General features: G+C 39.4%; 1 protein-coding gene across 1 annotated transcript; it reads right to left on the bottom strand.

Annotated features, from left to right (window-relative positions):
* Positions 1-11,170: 11,170 nt before the first annotated feature.
* Positions 11,171-24,212, bottom strand: LOC127834554 (uncharacterized). The gene is made up of 14 exons (XM_052360574.1): positions 24,206-24,212; positions 19,675-20,013; positions 19,305-19,631; positions 18,848-19,173; positions 18,115-18,800; positions 17,517-18,028; positions 16,956-17,207; positions 16,600-16,845; positions 15,593-16,457; positions 14,142-14,283; positions 13,270-13,968; positions 13,028-13,222; positions 12,127-12,705; positions 11,171-12,013 (listed from the first exon to the last, which is right to left on the bottom strand). The coding sequence occupies exons 1-14, from the start codon at positions 24,210-24,212 to the stop codon at positions 11,171-11,173; spliced, it is 6,018 nt and encodes a 2,005-aa protein (XP_052216534.1).
* Positions 24,213-24,982: the final 770 nt, after the last annotated feature.

Here is a 24,982-nt window from a genome sequence, read left to right as displayed (position 1 = left end):
TCGTACAACACTGTACAGTGGTACAGAGAAAACTCTTCGGTGTAATATAAAAATAGTAAACTCCACGTTGGTCCCAATGGCATTATAGTGACCAGCCAGGCAGTCACAAACTGTATATGGACCATAGCCATACGGCCCTCAGTGGGGCTATTATCAGTATTGAGACACCTGAAAGGTTTCATGGAATGGAATGAGTGGGGGCTCAATTGAATTTGAAAAACGATTCTTTCTGTACATTTGATGATTGCAATCATACAGTACTTCTGGCAGATATTGTTTATATTTTATCCTAGGCATTTTAATTCCAGATGTTGTTATCCTGGCCAGGCAACTAGCTTTTTAAAGCCTTAAACAATCCAGTGCCATCAAAATTAGGGACAGTGTAACAATGTTCAGTTTGGTAATATTCCTATATTTAACTTTGCCCTTGGAAATGAACTCAATTCAGAATGGCCTCTCAAAATAAGACATACTGTATTGGAAATGTTAAAACTGAGCAGTGGTGTTGTTAAAATTTATATTATTTATCTTTAAAGAAACTTTAAGATTCATATCACAGACATGCCCATGGTTTTGGGTTGTTAATCTTAAGCTGGGAAACAAAAACACTAAATATGGTCGACAGTGCAGGCAACAATTGTAAAAAGATAGTTTCCATCCCTGACTGCCATTCACTGACATGAAGTAATTTAACTGTAATATGTCTGGAAACAGTGTCAGTCACACTTTTCTTAATATTGATTTATTCATGCATATGTATATATATGTCATACAAGTACAGATCATACAATACAGTCAATTTACAACATTTAACAATTGGAAAAGAAGTATCACAGGTTGTGGATCACAATGCATAGATAGATCACATTTTGAATATCACAGTCAAAGTTAATCATTTAAATTCAGTTACAAGTAACTAGTCAGTGTATTTGGCAAAGATCTGAAATAACAAGTGGTTACAAGATGTTGAAATCAAGACATGATATATATACCACAGGATGTCCCATGAAAGTTTTGCAACTTATTTCCAATGGGGCCCTATAGATGGGTGGAAAATGTACAAAAATGGTGGCTTTAATACGCATACAAATATCATTCACTCAAACTTGAGACTATAGTCTTGAGATCAAATAGTAATTAGCATATATTACTAGAGAGCACTAGTTACACAATGTATACTACTATCTTTAAATGTACGTACAAATACTGTATTGATGACTTATTTAAACAACAGTAATCGGTATATATATATATATATATATATATATATATATATATATATATATATATATATATATATATATATATATATATATAACAAACCAATCACATAAACATTAATTTAAACAATAAGACAACTAGTAAAAAATAAAATTAGCATTTTCTTTCAATTTCATATTGTCTGTGAGAGAAGTTTTCACTTTGTTTTCAAATTCATATATATTCTTAACGATTTTTACATCAGCAGGTAGACTGTTCCAGTCTTCGATCGCTTTATAATAAAAATTAGTGCTGGTAAAACCATTCACTTGAGGACGTTGAGGTAAATAAAAGTTATCTTTACTATGTCTACTGTTATCACTATGTATATCAGACACTAAACTAAAATTATTATACAAAAAAGTCATGTAAGAAGGACATTTCTTGTTAACAATTGTATAAACATGGTTGAGTGTTGATTGCTTAACTCTGTTTTGAACATTTAACCAACCAATACTACTAAAATCTTTAAATTTCAAAGATGTTCTAGAGTCATATCCATGAATAAATTAAACAACTTTATTATGTACAACTTGTAATCTATTTTTTAACTGTTTACTAATACCATTGTACCATGAAGAGCTTGCATAGTCAAAAGGGCATTGAACCAACGAGTTACATAACAATTTTCTTAATCTCATATTTGAACAGTGGTTTTGTCTATACAAGAATCTTATTCTTGAGTTTACCTTTTTAAGAATATTATTAACAATAGATGTAACAGAAAGATCAGTGTCGAATATTGAACCAAAGTGTTCAACAGATGATTTAGAAACAATAGTGCGATCATTACATTTTACATTAAAATTATGAAGTTTAGATAATTTCTAAAACCAAACACTATACATTCAGATTTTTCCAAGGTGTAAAGACAGTTTGTTTTCCCCTAACCATTTAATACAATTTTCAAGTTCTTTACAAAAAAACACCACTGATGATACTAGGATCTTTGTGGGGATAAAGGATTAAACTTTCATCAGCATATAGAATAAGTTTACATAAATACAATAATCGAAAATTACTAATATCCTATATCAGTGGTAATGCATTATGAAATGGAAATGGTGTTACAAGTAACAAGAACCCTACACATTTACATCACAGAACATCTGATATCTACAATTACTGGATATAATATATATGTTGAAAGTTAATATAAAGAGGGCAATACAAAAGAATGTACAAAAGTAGTAATAAAGACAAAACAACCAGTTTACAATGTTAAGATCTATGCAGTTGTTGGCAATAAGAGAACAATAACCATTCTTAACTTTGATGTTTGCAAGTGTAAATACATGTAATATGTAAATCAGAACACAAGAATTTGTTTCCCGGTCACTTTGAGCTATATAAGTGCCCAATGTTTACACTCAGTGAATTTGTAAAACCAACCTATATGTGCTAACAAAAATGACATATTAAAAATCCTTTCAAGATCACATATCACCAGTAAGTATTTAATGAACCTGGTTGTGGAAAGGTAATGGATCAGCCCTGTTTTAGCCGTAAAGGCGGCCGAATTGATGTTGGTATGTTTTCCCATTTGTGTTATGTGTCGAAAAAAAGTTATTATGAGTCAAATGTGATGGTATTCATGTCAGATGTGCACAAAAATGGTCAAAATCGGTCAAGAAATGCCCAAATTCAATACAAAGATAGGGCTTTTCGAATTCTGTCAATGGACAGAAATGACCTCAATTTAAACACGCGCGGGTCATATGTAAACCACGTGACCATTGCATCATTGTTTACAACGACATTTGCATGAATGATGAATAATCATATCATAACCAGTTTAAATATATGCTGTCTTACACATGCACATTTTGTTTAAATCATGTTCACATTATGTTGTTTTATAGTGCCGATTTAATTCGTAAATACACTCCGTCTGCTTTATGTCTACATTTTCAATACTCGTATAACCCGAACCATGTTAACTTTACTATCGACCGCTTGTTTTCACGTAGTTTAAAATTCAGCTTAAAATGTCTACCGATACACTTTTTATTATCTGCTATGATTTATGTTTACCTTGTCAATATAAAATGCCCATTAACGTTTAATTAATGGGCGCAGCCATCTTTATTTGCACATGTTATTGACTTGATTATTATAAGGCCGTGTATAGTGTGTCGTGTATGTACAGTTGTAATTAATTTTTTACACACGCAGCCATGTTTGTTTTGTATTGATATCGTATATGTTATAAGGGTAGATAACTTGCTAGTGTACTGGAAAAAACTAAAACTAGGTCTTTAATTGTAAAAAGTATTAATATTAATGGATTTAGATCCCTACACAAATAAACTGATTGTGTTATTTAGTACTTCTTTATTTTGAAATGCGCGGAAGTAGACAGCACGTGAAATTGGCGCTCACGTGACCCAACGCTTGCATACGTCACAGGTTAATAATAGTCTCGGGGATTTTGTTATGTACATGATTAGGTTTCGTATTTTTGATGCTTTTGTCATTTTTTGGCACAATTTTTGCGAAAATTAGTATGGAAGAGTTAAGCTTTAGAATGTATCTGACGAATACTGATGAATTCTGGTCAGTTGAGATAACCGAATTGTTGCAAGAAATATCAACTCGGGCGACTTTAAGTGTAAATTGGTTATTCCAATACTGTGGAGACACCCATAACACCCATGAACCAATTTAAGAATACAGTTTTTGTTATGCCCCCGGTAGGGTGGCATATAGCTTTTAAACTGTCTGTCTGTCAGTCTGTCTGTCCGAAAACTTAAACATTTCCTATAACTTTTGCAATATTGAAGATATCAACTTGATATTTGGCATACATGTGTATCTCATGGAGCTGCACATTTTGAGTACTGAAAGGTCAAGGTCATTCTTAAAGGTCAAAGGTCAAATATACGGCTTCAAAGCGGCGCAATAGGGGGCATTATGTTTCTGACAAACACATCTCTTGTTTTTACATGAAAAACCACAGACATTGTTGGAATTTGTCACATATTAGGCATTGGGTATACATTTTTAAACTCAATTTTCCACACTATGAAACAACTTTTTAAAAAGGCACCAACAAATGTTCCTCCATCCCCTTTACTAACTAAACACAGAATCAGTTTTTAGCTCCACTGGCCAAAGGCCAGCGGGGTTTATGTCATGGCCCTGTGTCCGTCGTGCCTGCGTGCGTTAACTTTTCCTTTAAACATTAAGCTCCACTGGCCAAAGGCCAGCGGGGCTTATGTCATGTTCCTGTGTCCGTCGTGCGTGCGTGAACTTTTCCTTTTAACATCTTCTTCTCCTTAACTACTGGTCCAATTCTGATGAAATTTCTCACGAATGTTCCTTTAGTGAACCTCTTTCAAATTTGTTCAAATTATGCCCCTTGGGTCAAATTTGACCCTGCCCCCGGGTTCACAAAATTGAAAATTGCTTTTATAAGGCCTTTTTTTGTGAAAACTTTCAAAATCTTCCTGTCCATAACCATTGGGCCAAGGGCTTTCAAATTTAGTATGTAGAGACATCTAATAGTCCTCTACCACTTTTTTTTAAATTATGCCCCTGGGGACAAATTTGACCCTGCTACGGGGATCACAAAATTGAACATATGCGTATATATGGTCTATTTTGTAAAAACTTTACAAATCTCGTCCATAACCATTGGGCCTAGGGCTACCAAATTTGGTATGTAGTGGCATCTTATAGTCATCTACCAAGTTTTTTCAAAACATGCGCTTTGAGTCAAATTTGACCATGACCCGCGGGTCACAAAATTTAACATTAAATACGCTTATCTTGCCTATTTTGTGAAAAGTTTTAAAATATTCTGGTCCTTAACTCTAGGACCTAGGGCTACCACATTTTGTATGTAGTGAGGTATAGTAGTCCTCTACAAAGATTGCTCAAATTATGCCCCTGGGGTTAAATATGACCCAGCCCAGGGGGTCACAAAAGTGTACATGTGATTAAATAGGGCCTATATTTAAGTATTTGCACATGCCGATAATATTTGTTTTAGCCTTTTTTTAGCAGTGGAGCGATACAGGGCCATCATGGTCCTCTTGTTTATAACAACTCTGGTGGCATGCGGCTGTAGTATATTTTCTTTGTAAATTTACACCGAAACACACAGTGTCATCATCATAAATGTATAGCTTACATGTATATAAATATGTTACGAGGTCTTACCCGGTATGTATACAAATTAACCTGGATATTTATGAAAAACACCATCTCTCTGTAAAGAGATAAGGCATTTGTTCACCAGTAACATTATGTTCAGTAAATTGCAAGCAACAAACATGAAAAATTCAGTTCCCAATTCATCGAGTTTTTTAAAAGTTCAACATTGCTTAAGTAATAATGCTTATATGTTGATTCTAAAGAACAAGAGTAATCATTTATTCCTTAACTGTTCTGCTCACCAGAAGCAATGACGTCATACACAAGCTTTACAACATTTATAGTTTTAGTTACTTAACAATATAAAATGACTGTCCTTTCTAAGTTTGCTGTCGTATTCTTCCCTCAAATCATACATGTTTCTTGCATAATTGAATGTTCATGTCCATGGATCACAATGTATATAGAAACAAACATTATTTTGAATTATCTTTCACAGTTATTCATTTAATGTTAGGTTAATTTTGGGATACACTTAAGCAAATATTAACATTTGTCTCAAAAAGAATTATCCTCTGAAGCCCCCGATGGGATTCAAACCCATACCTCTTTCCTCTGGAGAGAAAAGTATTCTATCTTAAAATACAAGGGCATGTGGGAGGAAAACTAGCAATTTCAAAGGGACGTTTTCACAGATAAGACATGTATTAAAGTTTGTTATAAAATACTTTAAAGCGACTGTCCAACAGAGTTTGGCATGTATTAAAGCTTGTCATTAACTGCTTTAAATGCTTTATATTGATAAATTTAAACATTTCAACTAAAACTCTCCAGTAAAAAATAAGAATACAATTTAAACACAGAAGAAAAAACGTTACCCTCCACAGGGCTCGAACCAGTGACCCCTAGAGTCATGGAATTTTGGAGTAAAATGTCTCTCGACTTTACCACTCAACCATCCACGTTCACATCAAATACGGAGGTATTTTTTAGCTATATAAGAAATCCTCGTAGTTCGCCAAAATATTGATTCGCGTCGAACGACTCTTTTGACTGTTGGACAGTCCCTTTAAATTAATATTAAGTAAACATTTTAACAAAATACCTCAATAAAAAAACAATAAAATTTTAAAAAAAGAAGGAAGTCTTCCTTAACTGGGCTCGATCCACTGACCCTTGGAGTAAAAGCCAAGTGCTTAAACCAATGGGCCATCAGTGCTCCCATATAGTCAGTGGTTTATTTTATACTTTATACAAGCAATCCGTGTAATGTCACAAAATCTTACTATAACATAAGAACTCTCCAAATTATTTTTTTCATTATAGACTCTATGCTATTTTGATAAATGCAAACATTGGATCTAAAAAGCTGCAAAAAATACAAGAATAAAATAAAATAAAAATATAAAAGTGTTACCCTCAAATGGGCTCGAACCATTGACCCCATGGAGTAAAAGTCTACCGTTTAGACCACTCGGCCATCCATGCTCATACAATGAGTGATGTGTTTCATACTTTATCAAGTTTATGTAAGCAATCCTCGTAGTTTCACAAAATATGACGAAAACACTTCAAAACAGTCAACTTATTTTTTAAATTTACTCGATGTACTATACTATACTATACTATACTATAAGTTCTCCTATGTCAATAATGGCATCTTTAAATTTTAACAAGTTTTTAAGTACGTTGTGGGAATTCACAGATCTACATTAAATTATTACTTAAAGAATGTTATCTTGAAAAAGACGAGCTAAAGACACACATTTTAATTTTTCCTCTTTACGAAGGGGCCGCCATCTTGTTGTCTAAAGTAGTTCCAAATCCAATATGACGGCCACCTTCGTACATCAGAGAGACAGTGTGGTGAAGCCCACTGTCCGAAGTGTTCAGATTGCATCAATCTTATCTTTGTTTCTGGCTCCTGGCTTTGTGTGTAATTTCAACTTGATTTTATTCCTAGTTCCGCGCTTACAAAAAATGGTGAGTTATACTTAGTTTATTTAATTTCAACGTCTTAACTGTAAGGTGTTTTATTTTGCACAAAGGCACTCAATACTGTTTAAGCACATAAATCGTATTTATGCAAATAATGTTAGGAATCGTGTGATTGGAAATAAATGTTATTCGCTTGTTAGACATTCTATAGCAACAAAGAGATTTGATATAGATATCAAGTGCTTTGCAAATTCATAATGTCCCTTACTTTTTATTATACTATTTATGTCCGGAAAGTCCATTAACTAAGTAAAATTATGTTAACTCCAAGCAAATGCTTGAACAAAAATAGTGTGATATTTAAACAATAACAAACTTTCATATAATTTAATACAAAGACAAAGTACAGAACGTAGGAGCATAAACAAGCCCATAAGTACTGAGAATTTCATTAATTGGTGACGTCAACGTCGCTGAAGAATCTATATACATTAGCATACATATCAATCAATACTGTAAATGATGTACACAAGTCCATAAGTACTGAGAATTTCATAAATTGGTGACATCAACGTCGCTGGAGAATCTATATACATTAGCATACATATCAATCAATACTGTAAATGATGTACACAAGCCCATAAGTACTGAGAATTTCATTAATTGGTGACGTCAACGTCGCTGGAGAATCTATATACATTAGCATACATATCAATCAATACTGTAAATGATGTACAATTATTTGTTATCAATCTAAATATTTGTCTACACTATTACATTCCATTCCAATAATCAATCCGACGTAAATGATCTTAGTTTAATGGAAATTATACAACCCTATTTTAACTTATTATTCAAATATGCTTTTATAATATTTATCACCATTAGGTTCATCAGTTACTATAGAAACGGTATCGTATTTATGTCCGCTTTCCAATAATAATGGTGTGTGTATGTCAAAGTAAGAGCTACTCGTAATGGCCTTGATGTAATTCAAAAACCTAGTGATGCGTTTATATTTTATTCAGACATACTGTGTCTTATAATCAATGTCAAATCATACTTGTCAAAAATATAATACATGATTTATGATAATGCATGTATGTTTATGTTGTCTTCTTTGTATTCTTGTATAATGAATATGTTGACAAATGCTGCAGTGAAATGATAATTTAAATAAACACTTGTACGTGTATCATTATATTGCATGCAAAGTTTAACCATCCCTGTACATTGATATTATCTCTTTTTAAAAGATCACGCTTGAGGAAATTTTTGGGTGTTCTTGGTGTTTCTAAACAGCTGCTTATTAATGGAAATCACATAGTAAAAATATGCACAATAAATTAACAGTTACATTTTATTGTCTACGTCTTCCTTTACATATCCACTAAATGTTGTAACTTTAATGTATTGTATGAACTGTACTTGTATGGCATGTCTTAAAAAACATAAATGTTCACGCGTACACGCCTACCATGACTTTACGCAAAGGTTATAGTTATAATTCCAGTCTCCTTCTATAAAATCAATAGGGACGTTTTTGACGGGAGGATATTTTTTTTATTCGGATCAAACATTTCGATGTAGTGGTGATAACGAAATGCCCTAACAGATCGTACAACGTGGATTTGAATTTAACTGCCCTTTAAAGCCGTTTTTCATGTAATAAATCGAAGACCTTGCACTGCGTGCACAGACCTTGCACACCTTGCAAACGCTTAATATTTAAAAGAAACGAGAAACTAAGTAACAAATGGGTACCTTAAACTATTATAACCATATGGATAGCATACTTTATCTTTTGGAACATGTATTCATTTATACTTAGTAAAAAAGTTAAATTATGATTCTTAATGAAATAGTGTTGAGTGTCTCTGTTTTTCTCTGTTTAATTTGTTGGCAGCATGTGGATCTTTTGCGTTCATTAAATTAATGTATGAGAGAAATATCGCATGTTGTACGGATGTGTCATCATGACACAAAGTAAAATGACAGCCATATAATCCAGACGTCCACGGATCGAAACCCAAGTTTTTGCATATTTTAACGCATTTCGTTTCTTTATTTAAATTATTATCGAGCTACACAAAACATATTCTAAATATATTAAATATCTTACCATGAACATATTCTTTTACTTTAAATGTCTCTTTTATACGGACATTAATTCCTACTAAGTGGTAGTTGGGTTCCAACTTAATTGCTATTTTATGTTTCGGCTCGGAAGGAAGCGAATTTATCAGAACTGGTGCTTACGGGTTAAGTAAAAATATAACCTTACTTCTCAATAAATGGTCAAACGTGGATTCATTAAAGTGATGTTTAAATTCATACGCAGGCAGCTGTTGCACGATTAATGCATATATGAAAACATATTCTAGGCACGTCGGACATCATGTGACGAGTAGAAAAAAGCGCCAGTAGAACCGGCGTTTTACGAATCGATGACACTAATAAGATACGTTTGACATTCTTTAATTTTAATTTCGTTAAACTACGTTCTCTGGACTCTTTGATTAACAGACATATTTACCTAAATTATGTCACAACAACTTATTCCTTAAAATGTAACTGTCCAACGGAAGCTTTATAAAATTCATTCACTCTACGCATATTACCTTCACATTGTTTAATCCGAAAAACACGGCTATTGCGTTGAAAAATAACTTGTATTTATACATTAACAGAACAAGTAGGCAAAGCGTTACTGAAAGGCCTGTACATGTGCATAGTTTCCTATTTAAAAATGGTTTTAAGTATAGATAATAATCATTGTAAATATTGCAAATACCATAATCATAATCCATATTAATGAGCAATTTACAATTGTGATTATGAATTATTTGAATAACATACTCAAAATAAAACTAAGTAAACTTGCCAGAACAGCAAACGTTCTTGCAGATCAGACGTCCCAACGCACATAATGCTAGCAGCAGCGTTACGTTACAAACGCTGCGTCGATAACCGATGTCGAATCTGATTTACTGCAAAAATGTTGTATGATTTGGCAATTACATTCGTTCGCTTTTGACAGTTACACTTGTATAAATAGTTTTCGTTTAACCCATCCTTCTATTTACTGCGTTCATTTATTTTACGCCGCTTTTATACAGATAGATATCATCTATGCGTTGAACCCAATTAAGCTCATTATCCGGCACGTTGCTATGGACAGACAAACAGACGGACGGACTGACGGACGATCGGACAGACAGACTGACAAGAGAAAAAGCTTGTATTAGTTTATGGCGATCTGTTGATTCACAAAAAGTCCGACTCAAACTGCAATATCGGAATTATATTATTTCCAATATTTTTTTTAATATAAATAAATAGTCTTTTAATTATAAATAAGTAGCATGTATTTCATCACCTTCGAACAATGTTAAAGATTCATTCAGCGTCTCCCATGTCTTTTCCATCTCATTAAATTTACAAAGTGCTTACGTGATGTAAGTGGCTTGCATTAAAGATGTATTTCATGTATTTTCGATCGACACAGTTTTTTGAAAAGCATGTTAGTTTTTTTCAATATTGTTTTTAGAGAATTGCAAAGCCTTTAAAAATAAATATGAGCAAAATGATATCCCAAGTAACGTGTTATCATGAAATTCAAGTCTCACTCGATGGTTTTATCTTGTTTTTACATTAAGATTATTTTACAACCTCTATAATATCTTTAAGAAACCGGGTGCATGGACACCATATCGAATGGGGCATCGAGTTTCATCGTGAGGAATTAATTTTGCGCTTTGAAAACAAACAATGGAAAAAAACATTGAATAAAATCATCAAACCAAAACATGAGTATTTGGATTTACCCGAAAGCAATGTGTTTATTTGATTGGAAAACGGTTTTGGCTTCAGGTTAAAACATCATCTGCGGTTGTCCACTGATGTCGGTGGTGGTCATGCTGTTGTGAGTTGTGATGATGTTCATGTCAGTGGTGGTGATGCTGAAATCGGTGGTAATGATGCTCATGTCTGTTGATATGATGCTGTTGTCGGTGGTGGTGATGCTGATGTAAGTGGTGGTGATGATGATGTCAGTAGTGGTGATGTTGATGTCGGCGGTGGAAAGTCTGATGTAGTTGGTGGTGATGCTTATATCACTGGTGGTGATGCTGATCTCGGTGGTGATGATGCTTATGTCGTTGATGGTGATGTTGATGTCTGTGTTGGTAATGCTGATGTCTGTGTTGGTGATTCTGTTGTCGGTGGTGCTGATGCTGATGTAGGTGGTGGTGATTCTGTTGTCGGTGGTGGTGATGCTGATCTCGGCGGTGATGATTCTGATGTCGGTGGTGGCGATGCTTATGTGGGTGGTGGTGATTTTGATGTCTGTGGTGGTGATGCTAATGTAGGTGGTGGTGATGCTGAAGTCAGCTGTGGCGATGCTGATGTCAGTGGTGGTGATGCTGATGTCTGTGGCGGTGATGCTGATGTGTTTGGTGGTGATGCTTATGTCGGTGGTGGTAATGCTAATGTCAGTGGTGGTGATTTTGATGTTGGTGGTGGTGATGCGGATGTTCGTGGTGGTGATGCTGATGTCGGTGATGGTGATGCTGATGTTGGTGTTGATTATGCTGATGTCAGTGATGGTGATGCTGATGTAAGTGGTGGTGATGCTAATGGCGGTTGTGGCGATGCTGATGTCGGTGGTGGTAATGCTGATGTAATTGGTGTGATGCTTATGTCGGTTGTGGCGATGCTGATGTGTGTGGTTGTGATGCTGATGTGTGTGGTGGTGATACTGATGTCGGTGGTGGTGATGCTAAAGTCGGTGTTGGTGATGCTGATGTCGGTGGTGGTGATGCTAATGACGGTGGTGGTGGTGATGATGTCGGTGGTGGGGATGCCGATGTCGGTGGTTGTGATGCTGATGTTAGTTGTAGTGATGCTGATGTCGGTGGTGGTGATGCTAAATTCGGTGGTGGTGATGCTGATGTCGGTGTTGATGATGCTAATGTCGGTGGTGGTGATGATGATGTCGGTGGTGGGGATGCTGATGTCGGTTGTGGCGATGCTGATGTTAGTGGTTGTAATGCTGATGTGTGTGTTGGTTATGCTGATGTCGGTGGTGGTGATGCTAAAGTCGGTGGTGGTGATGCTGATGTCGGTGGTGGTGATGCTGATGTCGGTGGTTATGATGATGATTTCGGTGGTGGGGATGCTGATGTCGGTGGTGCTGATGCTGATGTTAGTGGATGTGATGCTGATATCTGTGTTGGTGATACTGATGTCGGGGGTTGTGATGCTGATGTCGGTGGTGGTGATTCTGATGTCATTGGTGTTGATCCTGATGTCGGTGGCTGTTATGCTCGTGTTGGTGGTGGTGATGCTGATGTTAGTGGTTGTGTTTAGATGTATGTGGTGGTGATGCTGATGTCGGTAGTGGTGATGCTGATGTTAGTGGTTGTGATGCTGATGTCGGTGGTTTTGATGCTGATATCGGTGGTGGTGATGCTGATGTCATTGATGTTGATCCTGATGTCGGTTGTGGTGATGCTGGTGTAAGTGGTGGTAATGCTGATGTGTGTGGTTTGATGCTGATGTCTATGGTGGTGATTCTGATGTCGGTGGTGGCGATGCTTATGTAGGTGGTGGGGATTCTGTTGTCGGTGGTGGTGAAGCTAATGTAGGTGGTGGTGATGCTGTTGTCAGTGGTGGTTACGCTGATGTCTAAGTTGGTGATGCTGATTTAGGTGTTTGTGATGCTGCTGACAGTGGTGGAGATGCTGATGTCGGTGATGGTGATGCTGCTGACAGTGGTGGTGATGCTGATGTCGTAGGTGGTGATTCCGATGTCGCAGGCGGTGATGCTGATGTCGTTGATCGTGATACTGATGTCGGTGGTGGTAATGCTGATGTTGGTGGTGGTGATGCTGATGTCGGTGATGTTTATGTTTGTGGTTGTATGCTGATGTCGGTTGTGGTGATGCTGATGTCGGTTTAGTTGATGTAGACGTCGGGAGTGGTGATGCGGATGTCGGTGGTGATAATGCTGATGTTGGTGGTAGTGATGCTGATGTCGGTGATGGTGATGTTTATGTTGGTGGTTGGGATGCTGATGTCGGTGATGGTGATGTTTGTGTTGGTTGTGGTGATGCTGATGTCGGTGATGGTGATGTTTATGTCGGTGGTTGGGATTCTGATGTCGGTGATGGTGATGTTTCTGTTGGTTGTGGTGATGTTGATACCGGTGGTGGTGATGTTGATGTAAATGGTTGTGATGTTGATGCCGGTGGTTGTGATGGTGCTATCAGTGGCAATGCTGCTGTTGTTGGTGATGGTGATGTTGATTTCGGTGGTAGTAAAGCTTATGTCTGTGGTGCTTATGCTGATGTCGGTTTTGTTGATGCTGATGTCGTTGGTTGCGTTGCTTATGTCGGGGAAGGGGATGTTGATGTCGGTGGTGGTGATGTTGGTGTCATTGGTCGTGATTCTGTAAGTGGTGGTGATGCTGATATCGGTGTTGGTGATTCTAATGTCATTCGTTCTGATGCTGATGTCTGTGGTGGTGATGTCGGTGGTGGTGATGCTGATGTCGTTGGGGGTGATGCTGATGTCTGTGGTGATGATGCTGATGTCGTTAGTCGTGATTCTTATGCAAGTGGTTTTGATCCTGATGTCGGTGATGGTAATGCTGATGTCGGTGGGGTGATGCTGATGCAAGTAGTGTTGATGCTGATATCGGTGGGGGTGATGTTGATGTCGGTGGTGTTGATTCTGATGTCGGTGATGGTAAAGTTGATATCGGTGATTGTGATGCTGATGCCGGTGGTGTTGATGCTGATGTATGTCGTGCTTTTGCTGATGTCGGTGGTGTTAATGCTGACGTCGTTGGTGGCGTTGCTTATGTTTGGGGTGGGGATGTTGATGTCAGTGGTGATGATGCTGAAATCGGTGATGATGATGCTGATGTATGTGGTTGGGATGCTGATGTCGGTGTTTGAATAACCGTTATTGGTGGTGGCATTCCTGATCAAAACCGAAGTTCGCTGTAGTCATTCTTATGCCGCGGGTAATTATGTCTTTGATGTCTATTCTGTATATGGCACTTATGTCGATGCTCAAACAGATCGGGAGGGCGATGCAGGTGTCTGGTATGCGAGAGATATTGGGTGTCTGGTAATTGGGACGCTTGTTTTGCTGCATCGGATGTTCCTTATCATCAAAGTAATAGGTTTTGCATGCAAACGCGTGAAATATTAGACTATTGGAGCTAGAACTGAAAAAAATGTATCCATATCTCATAAATACAGGTAAGTTTTCATCGCTTTTTGGAAAACCGAGATCGCATGCGAAGATACCCTATTGCGTGTCATATGGATGCAGATTAAAGATAACTTGCGGTTGTGTTCATACGGTACAAACATGTATTGTTTCTTCTTTTTATGCTTTGCACGATCTGTACGTAATATTTGTAAACAAGTTTTATCTCGTTTTTACCAGCTTATCACCAATAATGGTTTAGAGCTGTACCCGCTTCCAAATTTTCAAAGTCGTCGATTACTCTACTTTAAAGGGGCCTTTTTACAGATTTTGGCATGTTTTGAAGTTTTATATTGATAAATGTAAGCATTGCATCTAAAAAGCTCCAGTAAAAATCAAGAATTAAATTTAAAAAATGGGGAAAAAGTAGCCTGCTGCAGGGCTCGAAACAGTGACCCCCGGAGTTCTGGAGTAAAAAACATTTAGACCGCTCGGCCATCCTGCCAAGTATGTATGAGAGACGTATTTTATACTTTATATAAGCAATCTTCGTAGTTTCACAAAATTAAAGGACAACAACAGAACTCTCCAAATTATTCAATCGTTCCGCGTTGCAACGCTTTATAATTTTCAGGTTTTTAAATCGTCAAAATATGCATATATATGGCTATATTAGACCATAGGAAATGTTCAGTATTACTTTTTTCCTCACAAATATCATAACTAAAACGAAAAATTGCGAATCTGAAACAACTTTTTTCAATTTTGTCAATTTACCAAAACGTGAAAAGATCCCTTTAAGATATCAAACTTTCGATTTAGCATCGTCATGATCGTGGCCACCATCGATTAAAATCGAATATAAAAGTATATCTTAAGAAACCGGGAATGTGAAAACCATATCGTATGGGAAATCGAGTTTCATCGTAAGGAATAAATGTTTTTAAAACAAACAATGGATAAAACATTGAATACAATTATAAAACCTAAACATAAGAATTTTGCCTTACCTGAAAGCGATCTGTTTAATTGAGTGGAAACCGGTTCTGGCTTAAAGTAAAAAAAGGTCGTCTACGGTCGTTCGCTCATGACAGTGGTGGTGATGCTGATGTAAGTTGTGGTGATGCTGATGTCGGCTGTTGTGATGGTGATGTCAGTGGTGGTGATGCCGAGGTCAGTGATGATGATGCTGATGTCATTGGTGGTGAAGCTGATGTCAGTGTATGCGTCACTGATGTAGCTTGTGGTGTTGCTGGTGTTGGTGGTGGCGTTCTTGATGTCGCTGGTGGCATTTCTGATATCGGTTGTGTCGTTGCTTATGTCGATGGTTGTGAAGTTGATGTTGCTTGTGGCCTTGCTGATGTCAGTGATGGTGATGCTGATGTCATTGGTGGCGTTGCTGGTGTCGGTGGTGATGATTTTGATGTTGTTGGTGATGATGCTGTTGTCATTGGTGGTGATGCTTATGTGGTTGGTGGTGATGCTGATGTCGGTGGTGATGATGCTGATGTCGGTGGTGATGATGTTGATACATGTATATGAAGTGATTATGCTGATGTCGCTGGTGATGTTGCTGATTTCTGTGGTGAAGATACTGATTTCGGTGTTGGTGATACTGGTGTAAGTGGTGGTGGTGATGCTGATGTTGTTGGTGATTATGCTGATGTCAGTGATGGCGATGCTGATGTAGTTGGTAGTAATGCCCATGTCGGTGTCGGTGATGCTGGTATCAGTGGTGGTGATGCTGATTTCGGTGGTCGTGAAACTGATTTCGGTGGTGGTGATACTGATGCCTGTAGTGGTGATGCTGATGTTGGTGGTGGCCAATCTGTTCTCAGTGGTGGTGATGCTGATGTCGTAGATGTTGATGGTGATGTCGATGGTTGCGTTGCTGATGTCGCTTGTTGGGATGCTTATGTTGGTGGTGTTGATGCTGGAGACTGTGGGTTGCGTTGGTCATGTCGGTGATTAGAATGCTGATGTTGGTAGTTGCGATGCTGATGCCGGTGGTGGTGACGCTGATGTCGTTGATGGTGATCATGATGTCGGTTTTGGTGATTCAGTTGTCGGTAGTGGTGATGCTGATTTCGGTGGTAGTGATGCTGATGTCGTTGGTTGTGATGCTGATGTCGGTGGTGGTGATGCTGATGTCGGTAGTGGTGATGCTGATGTCAGAGGCGTTGATGCTGATGCCGTTGGTGGTGATTCTGACGTCGGTGGGTGTGATGCTGATGTCGGTAGTGGTAATGCTGATGTCGGATGTGCCGATGCTGATGTCGGTGATGCTGATGTCGATGGTGGTGATGCTGATGTGCATGGTGGTGATGCCTATGTGGTTCATGGCGTTATTGATGTCGATGGTGTTGATGCTGATGTCGTTGGTTGTGATGCTGATGTCGATGATGTAATGCTGATGTCGAAGGTGTTAATGCTCATGCCGGTAGTGGTGATGCTGATATCGGTGGTGGTGATGCTGATGTCGGTAGTGGTGATGCTGATGTCGGTAGTGGTGTCGTTGGTAGTGATGCTGATGTCGTTGTTAGTGATGCTGATGTTGGTGGTGGCCATGTTGTTCTCAGTGGTGGTGATGCTGATGTCGGTAGTGGTAATGCTGATGTCGGATGTGCCGATGCTGATGTCGGTGATGCTGATGTCGATGGTGGTGATGCTGATGTGCATGGTGGTGATGCCTATGTGGTTCATGGCGTAATTGATGTCGGTGGTGTTGATGCTGATGTCGTTGGTTGTGATGCTGATGTCGATGATGTAATGCTGATGTCGAAGGTGTTAATGCTCATGCCGGTAGTGGTGATGCTGATATCGTTGGTGGTAATGCTGATGTCGGTAGTGGTGATGCTGATGTCGGTAGTGGTGTCGTTGGTAGTGATGCTGATGTCGTTGTTAGTGATGCTGATGTTGGTGGTGGCCATGTTGTTCTCAGTGGTGGTGATGCTGTTGTCGATTGTGTTGATGCTGATGGCGATGGTTGCGTTGCTGACGTCGCTTGTTAAGATGCTTATGTTTGTGGTGCTGATGCTGATGAATGTGGATTTCGTTGCTCATATCGGTGATTGGGATGCTGATTTTGGTAGTGGCGGTGCTGATGTCAGTGGTGGCGATGCATATGTCGGTGGTGGTGATGCAGATGTCGGTTGTGGTGACACTGTTGTCGTTTGTTTTGATGCTGATGTCGGTTTTGGTGATTATGTTGTCGGTGGTGGTGATGTTGATGTCGGTGGTGGTGATGCTGATGTCAGAGGTGTTAATGCTGATGTCGTTGGTGGTGATGCTGATGTCAGTGGTGGTGATGCTGATGTCGGTAGTGGTGATGCTGATGTCGGTAGTGGTGTCGTTGGTAGTGATGATGATGTCGTTGTTAGTGATGCTGATGTTGGTGGTGGCCATGTTGTTCTCAGTGGTGGTGATGCTGTTGTCGATTGTGTTGATGCTGATGTCGATGGTTGCGTTGCTGACGTCGCTTGTTAGGATGCTTATGTTGGTGGTGCTGATGCTGATGAATGTGGATTTCGTTGTTCATTTCGGTGATTGGGATGCTGATTTTGGTAGTGGCGATGCTGATGTCAGTGGTGGCGATGCATATGTCGGTCGGTGGTGATGCAGATGTCGGTGGTGGTGACACTGTTGTCGTTTGTTGTGATGCTGATGTCGGTTTTGTTGATTATGTTGTCGGTGGTGGTGATTTTGATGTCGGTGGTGGTGATGCTGATGTCAGAGGTGTTAATGCTGATGTCTTTGGTGGTAATGCTGATGTCAGTGGGTGTGATGCTGATGTCGGTGGTGGTAATGCTGATGTCGGTGGTGGTAATGCTGATATCGGTGGTGGTAATGCTAGTGTCTGGTATGCTGATGTTGGTTATGAGGATGAGGATGTCAGTGGTGGTGATGCTGATGGCGTTGGTGGTGATACTGCGGTCGGTTGTGGCGATGCTGATGTCGGTGGCGTTGATGCTGATGTCGGTGGTGGTGATTCTGATGTGCGTCGTGGCGATGCTTATATCGTTGATGGCGTTGTTGATATCGGTGGTGTTGATGCTGATGTCGGTGATGGTGATAATAATGTAAGTAGTCGTTATGCTGATGACGGTGATGGTAATGCTGATGATGTTGGTAGTGATGCTTAAGTCGGTTTTGTTGATGCCTATGTCGGTGACGGCGATGCTTATATCAGTGGTGCTGATGTTTATGTAGGTGGTGGCAATGCTGATGTCGGTGGTGGTGATACTGATATCGGTTGTGATGATGCTGATGTCGTGGTGGTGATGCTGATGTCGGTGGTGGTGATTCTGTTGTCGGTGGTTTTGATGCTGACGTCGGTGGTTGTGATGCTGATGCCAATTGTGGTGATGCTGATGTTGGTAGTGGTGGTGCTGATGCCGGTGTTGGTGATGCTGATGCCGATGGTGGTGATGCTGATGTCGGTGGTGGTAGTGCTGATGTCGGTGGTGGTGATGCTGATGTCGGTGGTGGTGGTGCTGATGTCGATTGTGGTGATGCTAATGTCAGTGGTTGCGATGCTACTATCAGTGGAGGTGATTCTGTTGTCGGTGGTGGTAATGCTGATGTCAATGGTGATGGTGCTGATTGTAGTGGTGGTGATGCTGATGTCGGTTGTGGTGATGCTGATGTCAGTGGTCACTGGTGGTGCTCATGTCAAAGGTGTTGATGCTGGTGTCGTTGGTGGTGATGCTGATGTCGATGGTGGTGATGCTGATTGTAGTGGTGGTGATGCTGATGTCGGTTGTGGTGATGCTGATGTCAGTGGTCACTGGTGGTGCTCATGTCAGAGGTGTTGATGCTGATGTCGTTGGTGGTGATGCTGATGTCGATGGTGTTGATGCTGATGTCGGTGGTGGTGATGCTGATGTCGGTTGTGGTGATGCTGATGTCGATGGTGGTGGTGCTGATATCAGAAGTGTTGATGCTGGTGTCGTTGGTGGTGATGCTGATGTCGATGGTGGTGATGCTGACGTCAGTGGTGGTGATGCTGATGTCGGTTGTGGTGATGCTGATGTCAGTGGTCACTGGTGGTGCTGATGTCAGAGGTGTTGATGCTGATGTCGTTGGTGGTGATGCTGATGTCGATGATGTTGATGCTGATGTCGGTGGTGGTTATGCTGATGTTGGTGGTGGTGATGCTGATGTCAGTGGTTGCGATGCTGATGTCGGTGGTGATGAAGCAGATGTTGGTGATGGTGATGCTGATGTCGATGGTGGTGATGCTGATGTCGATGGTGGTGATGCTGATGTCGGTGATGGTGATGCTGGTATCGGTGGTGGTGATGCTGATGTCGGTGGTGTTGATTCTGATGTCGTTGGTGGTGATACTGATGTCGATGGTGGTGATGCTGATGTCGATGGTGGTGATGCTGATGTCAGAGGTGTTGATGCTGATGTCGTTGGTGGTGATACTGATGTCGATGGTGGTGATGCTGATGTCAGTGGTCACTGGTGATGCTGATGTCAGAGGTGTTGATGCTGATGTTGTTGGTGGTGATGCTGATGTCGGTTGTATTGATGCTGATGTCGTTGGTGGTGATCATACATGCCAGACGTCCCGATCTCGGCGGGACAGTCCCGCTTTTGGGCCCTTTGTCCCGGCGTCCCGATATGAGACGATTTGTCCCAACATTCGTAAAAAACGATGTAAGGTCTATAGGTTCCCAATAACATTCGCTATTCAAGCTCTGTTTCGCAAACACTTACCACCGCTAATCCCTTTATTGCCCCCAATTAACAATCCGATTCTACTTCTCGTGTGTACCAGTGTTGGTTATGACACCTTGTCAGCGATTTATCGGCTGATTATTGATTTTATCAGGCATTCACACCATGGTGGTCTTCGAGATAGTGGTCGCTTATTGTTATCGATAGTTGTATTATAATGAAATAAATGTTGAAAATGTGTTTCTTTTTGTCTTTGTTTGAAACGGTTTACAAAACAATTGTTTTGTAAAATTAACTCTACGTCATTAATGAGTCTTTTACATTCAATGTTTAGTTCAAAAATAGCGGGATAATCCGAATGTGCAATATACCAAAATCGCAACAAACAGTCCAAAAAGTGATGTCCATCCTGTCTAGTGTAATTGGGTGTAACTGTAATAAAAACAACGAGGTGCTATGCATGACAGTTTGACCCTACTCCAATTAAGCTAAACAACGAGGTGCTATGCATGACAGTTTGACCCTACTCCCTAAGCCGCGACAATTGACAAGTAACAAACTGCGCTGTCAATCCCTCACTCAAACGCCGATCCAGAACGTTGTTTCAGCGCACTGAAAAAAAATCAGAAAGAAGAAAGGGAAAATCTGGGCCATAGAACGGTTGAGGCGTTGTTGGCAGTTTAAATGAACACAAAGACGGTTTGCTTCCACCAAAAACTTACCTCGGAAATGTGTACGGCCGCGCATTCCGTGTCAAGCTGATGTAACTGTTCGGAAGATAGTTTACTGTAACCCGTACTTTCAGTGTACTGGATAGCCTCCCCTGCGTTAATGTTAGCTATTGAAGGGGGCAGTTTACAGTTATTCTTGAAAATCCCCAGGCCGACAACCACTGGTCTGCAAAACACCCTCAAAACAAGGCTTTCAGTCACAGCCTGAAAATTAGATTCAGACAATATTCAGTGCAGCTCATCAACAGCTTGAAAATAAAGCACAAAACATGCACTTTAAATTGATATCTGGGGTAAAATAGACCTTTTCGGTTGCCTCGGAACTTGCCCCTAAAAACCCCATTTTCAGATAAACCCGGCAATCACTTTTATCTTTCCGGGTAACAATATGCACACAGTGGACAACATGCTTTGCACTATCACAGCAAATGCTTTCAAACTGAGCCAAACAAAATGGGTCATAACCATTGAACTTTTTTGCACTGCTAACTTATTTAAACCCACCGTTGAAATCTGTCAAATGCCGGCTGCTTTAAGCAGGAAGTACATTTGTTTACATCTCACTGAGCATGTTGTTGTTGTTGACTAAAATTCAGGTAACTTAGTTTCGAATTACTGAAAACATGTGAAATTACTAGAATATTGACCATTTATACTTACATTTCAGCTCCTGGAGTCAAAAAACTATTTTGTTTAGGCCATACACCTTAAGTTCAGGAAATTGACCGGGGCCAATGCGCAAATAGGGCTTCAAAACTGTAGACTGCCTCCAAAGTAATATGATGAGTATTGTTGTCGTAATGTTCCAGATTTTGTACTCTAAAAAGATGAATATTATCTTCGTTGTTTGCTATTGTCTTATTTATAGAACTGTTATTGTTATGTTTTAGATTTCATGTTTCATATCAAATGTTTAATGTCTTGAATAAAAGTATCAAAAGTTTTTGTTAGTACTATACTGACTACAGTAAAGGTGAATGATGGATAATTTTAGGTGTCCTGCTTTTTGGTCAAATGTCCAGACAATTTTTTATGGAATGTCCCGCTTTGGACCTAGTATGGTGGTGATGCATGATGTCGGTTGTGGTGATGCTGATGTCGGTGCTGTTTGCTGTTTTAAGAAGTGGAGATTGTGATATAAATTGGGGTGATCTTGATGTCAATGGTGATGCCAAAGTTCGTGGATGGCGAGATATATAATTTCTCTGATGTCTATTCGGCATTGGTGTCAACGATCAAAGAGATAGGGAGGGCGATTACTGTGTCCAGTAGCTAAAACTGTTAATAATGTCTGAATATCTCATGAAAGCAGGTTTATTTTAATCGCTTTTTGTAAACCGATATAACACGTGAACGATACCCTGTAGTGTATATATCCATCAAAGTACATTTTTCGTGAGTTGAATTCAATGTGACGCACGTATATTTCAACTCGCATAAACACTGTTCTGTGAAACGAATGCTAAAAATAATAACGGTTTCACCGATTAATAAAACTAACACAACTAGAGCATTCACATTTGAAGCACAGGCAGCAGTATCATAAACTTGCCCCCCCCCCCCCCAGGACCCTACCCTCCCCCTGAGTTTACCCCAGGGGTTCCAGATTGTTAAATGTACACCTATTGTGTATGGTTTGACTTTTCAACAACGAATATTGACAAAAATACATAGTCTGAAAAAATAACCCTCGTATAGGTATTATATATACACAAGGTATGAAAGGCGCTAGGATAGGTGCCCCCCCCCCACCCCCCGAGAACTGCCCCCTAAAAGATTTCTCGCTGGGCGGAGAACTGCCCCCTCACTGTTTTTTAATGGGCGGAGAACTGCCCTCTCACTGTTTTTTAGTGGGCGGAGAACTAGCCCTCCTGCTGAAAAATAGGAGGCGGAGAAGTGCCCTCCTGTCAGAATTGAAGACCCGGAGAAGTGCCCCCTAAATAAAGAAATTGCGCGGCGAGTAAAAGCGATATATAGATCGAGTATTACAATGACAAAAAACGCCAATAACTTTCTTGCTAATATGGTTGGAAAGTAAGCGATATTTATGCAATTAATAAAAGGTATAAAACAGCAGATAATACCTGCATCGGCATCGACGTCGCCATATTGATAATAACGTGATTTTCCCCCTTGTTGCTATAAAATAGTTATCGCGGCTGAATTATTTGATATTTTCCCCGTCAGTAAAATAAACAATTAGTATGCAATTTATTACATCCTTATGCAAGCTGAAAACTATAATTTATTTGTTTATTTTCTCCAATAACGGATTTCGACGGTTCAATATAATAAACCCGTATGCGGCTTTCTTCAAAGGTAACAAGTGCTCAACAATTAAAGTCCGCCCGGTCTAGAATTAAAAGATTAAAATATCGCAGTGCTTATCGTTAACGGTAACACGTTCGCAGCCTGCCTAATATTAGCTGCAAATTAAAGCAAACTAAAACCGATTTTGTTTTTGAAAATGCACGACACGCTTTGCTCAAAATGCAAACTGTTTTCCGTCAAATGTATAAAATGCAACATAGACTGTCAAATCACTATAACCATTTCATCATTTATGGAGTTCATTAGAAGTTAGAGAGGCGCTGCTTAGTTATGCTATGAAGGTTTCTCGTACACAAAGAAGAAGGAAACCCAAGTCGACGATTCGATGGGAATGTTCTCAGCGACGAAGTGAGAACTGCAAGGGAACTGTCACTTCCGACAATCCAGTAAGTTAATTATTAATTATTATAAATAAACTGTATTAGTATACAAAAAGTTCATAACTTAATAAATCCAAAACGACCCATTTAGCTATTATAATATTAAAGAATAGTGCATTTATTGCAGTAATTCATTAATTGAAATTTAATCCATTCAAGTCTAGTGACGCATTGAGTTGCAAACGTATATAAGCATGTACATTTATTCTCATTTGATGTTTTCTTTTAGCCATCACGTGTGATATCAACCAACCTGATCAACGATGACCTGAACATTAATTCCGATTAAATTTTTCTTTCATGGGTACTACAGCGGTATACGTACTCAGTTGCACGCCTATATTTAGTTACGACACATGTTCAGTATTGACACGCACGCGTTTCCTGCGTGGACCCGACATGTTTCGCGCTCTTATTAAAACACGACTTTTACATGACATTCATGTACAAAGATGAGGACGATAAATGGAAATATACTTGTGCTGAAATTACATTGTTACCGGATAAAATGTGCACGGGTATAACGTAAAAATACCCGTAAGTACTGTTTTCATTACATACTCGCCATTAGTAAATTATTGCTCACCATTTGCATTTTACTTCTCATCAGAAACCATTTATGTTTGAGTAACTGTTTGCGGTAAAAAGGTGTGATGATGATGCCCGACATTTCATGTTAATTGAAGTTGACACGGGAGGGCACTTCTCCGCCCAATGAATTATTGTGAGGGGGCAGATCTCCGCCTGCTTAATTCTGACAGGGGGGGCAGTTCACCGCCCCTAAAGATTTAATGGGAGGGCGGTTCTCCGCCCATAAAGATTTGATGGGAGGGCACCTATCCGTCCCATTTAAAATAAGGGGGCAGTTCTCCGAGGGGGGGGGGGGCGCCTCTCCGGATACCGGTATGAAACGCACTATATGCCTATTGCTGAAAGATTGTGGAACACTGGACGTGACCTTTTTCATCGAAAACACACATGTTCCCATGCAGTTGCCGACAAAATGCAACTGGATTCGTTAAAAGACAGTAAAAGCAACGAGATTAGACTACTAGCCGATCTCCTGCTCGGCTTATAACTTTAATATTCAATTAAATTCGACTTTCTCGCTACATTCTGTGTTTTGCTGTCATATTTTGTCGATCGAATGCTCGGTTCATAAACGCCATATCATTGGCCAACACAATGAGAACAACCAACCAGATGACGCGTAATAAAATTAAAATGGTGTACATGTGTAGATGAAACACCGAGTGACATATAGCGAGAAAGTCAAATTTAATTGAATATTAAAGTTATTAGCCGAGCAGGAGATCGGTTAGTTGTGTAATCACGTTG

Source organism: Dreissena polymorpha, chromosome 1, assembly GCF_020536995.1.
Source record: "Dreissena polymorpha isolate Duluth1 chromosome 1, UMN_Dpol_1.0, whole genome shotgun sequence".
Classification (NCBI taxonomy): Eukaryota; Metazoa; Mollusca; class Bivalvia; order Myida; family Dreissenidae; genus Dreissena; species Dreissena polymorpha.
Note: the sequence above shows the minus strand (reverse complement) of the source record. Positions and strands in the feature narration are given on the sequence as shown.

Bases quoted from the DNA above. Each gene is read 5' to 3' on its own strand.
- LOC127834554 (XM_052360574.1), bottom strand. The intron at 13,223-13,269 runs GTCTACATCAAC...AACCGACATCAG, and splicing joins TCCGCATCACCACTCCCGAC to CATACAACCACAAACATAAA. The intron at 12,014-12,126 runs GTCATTAGCATC...CACACACATCAG, and splicing joins ACATCATCACCACCACCACC to CATCGCCACAACCGACATAA.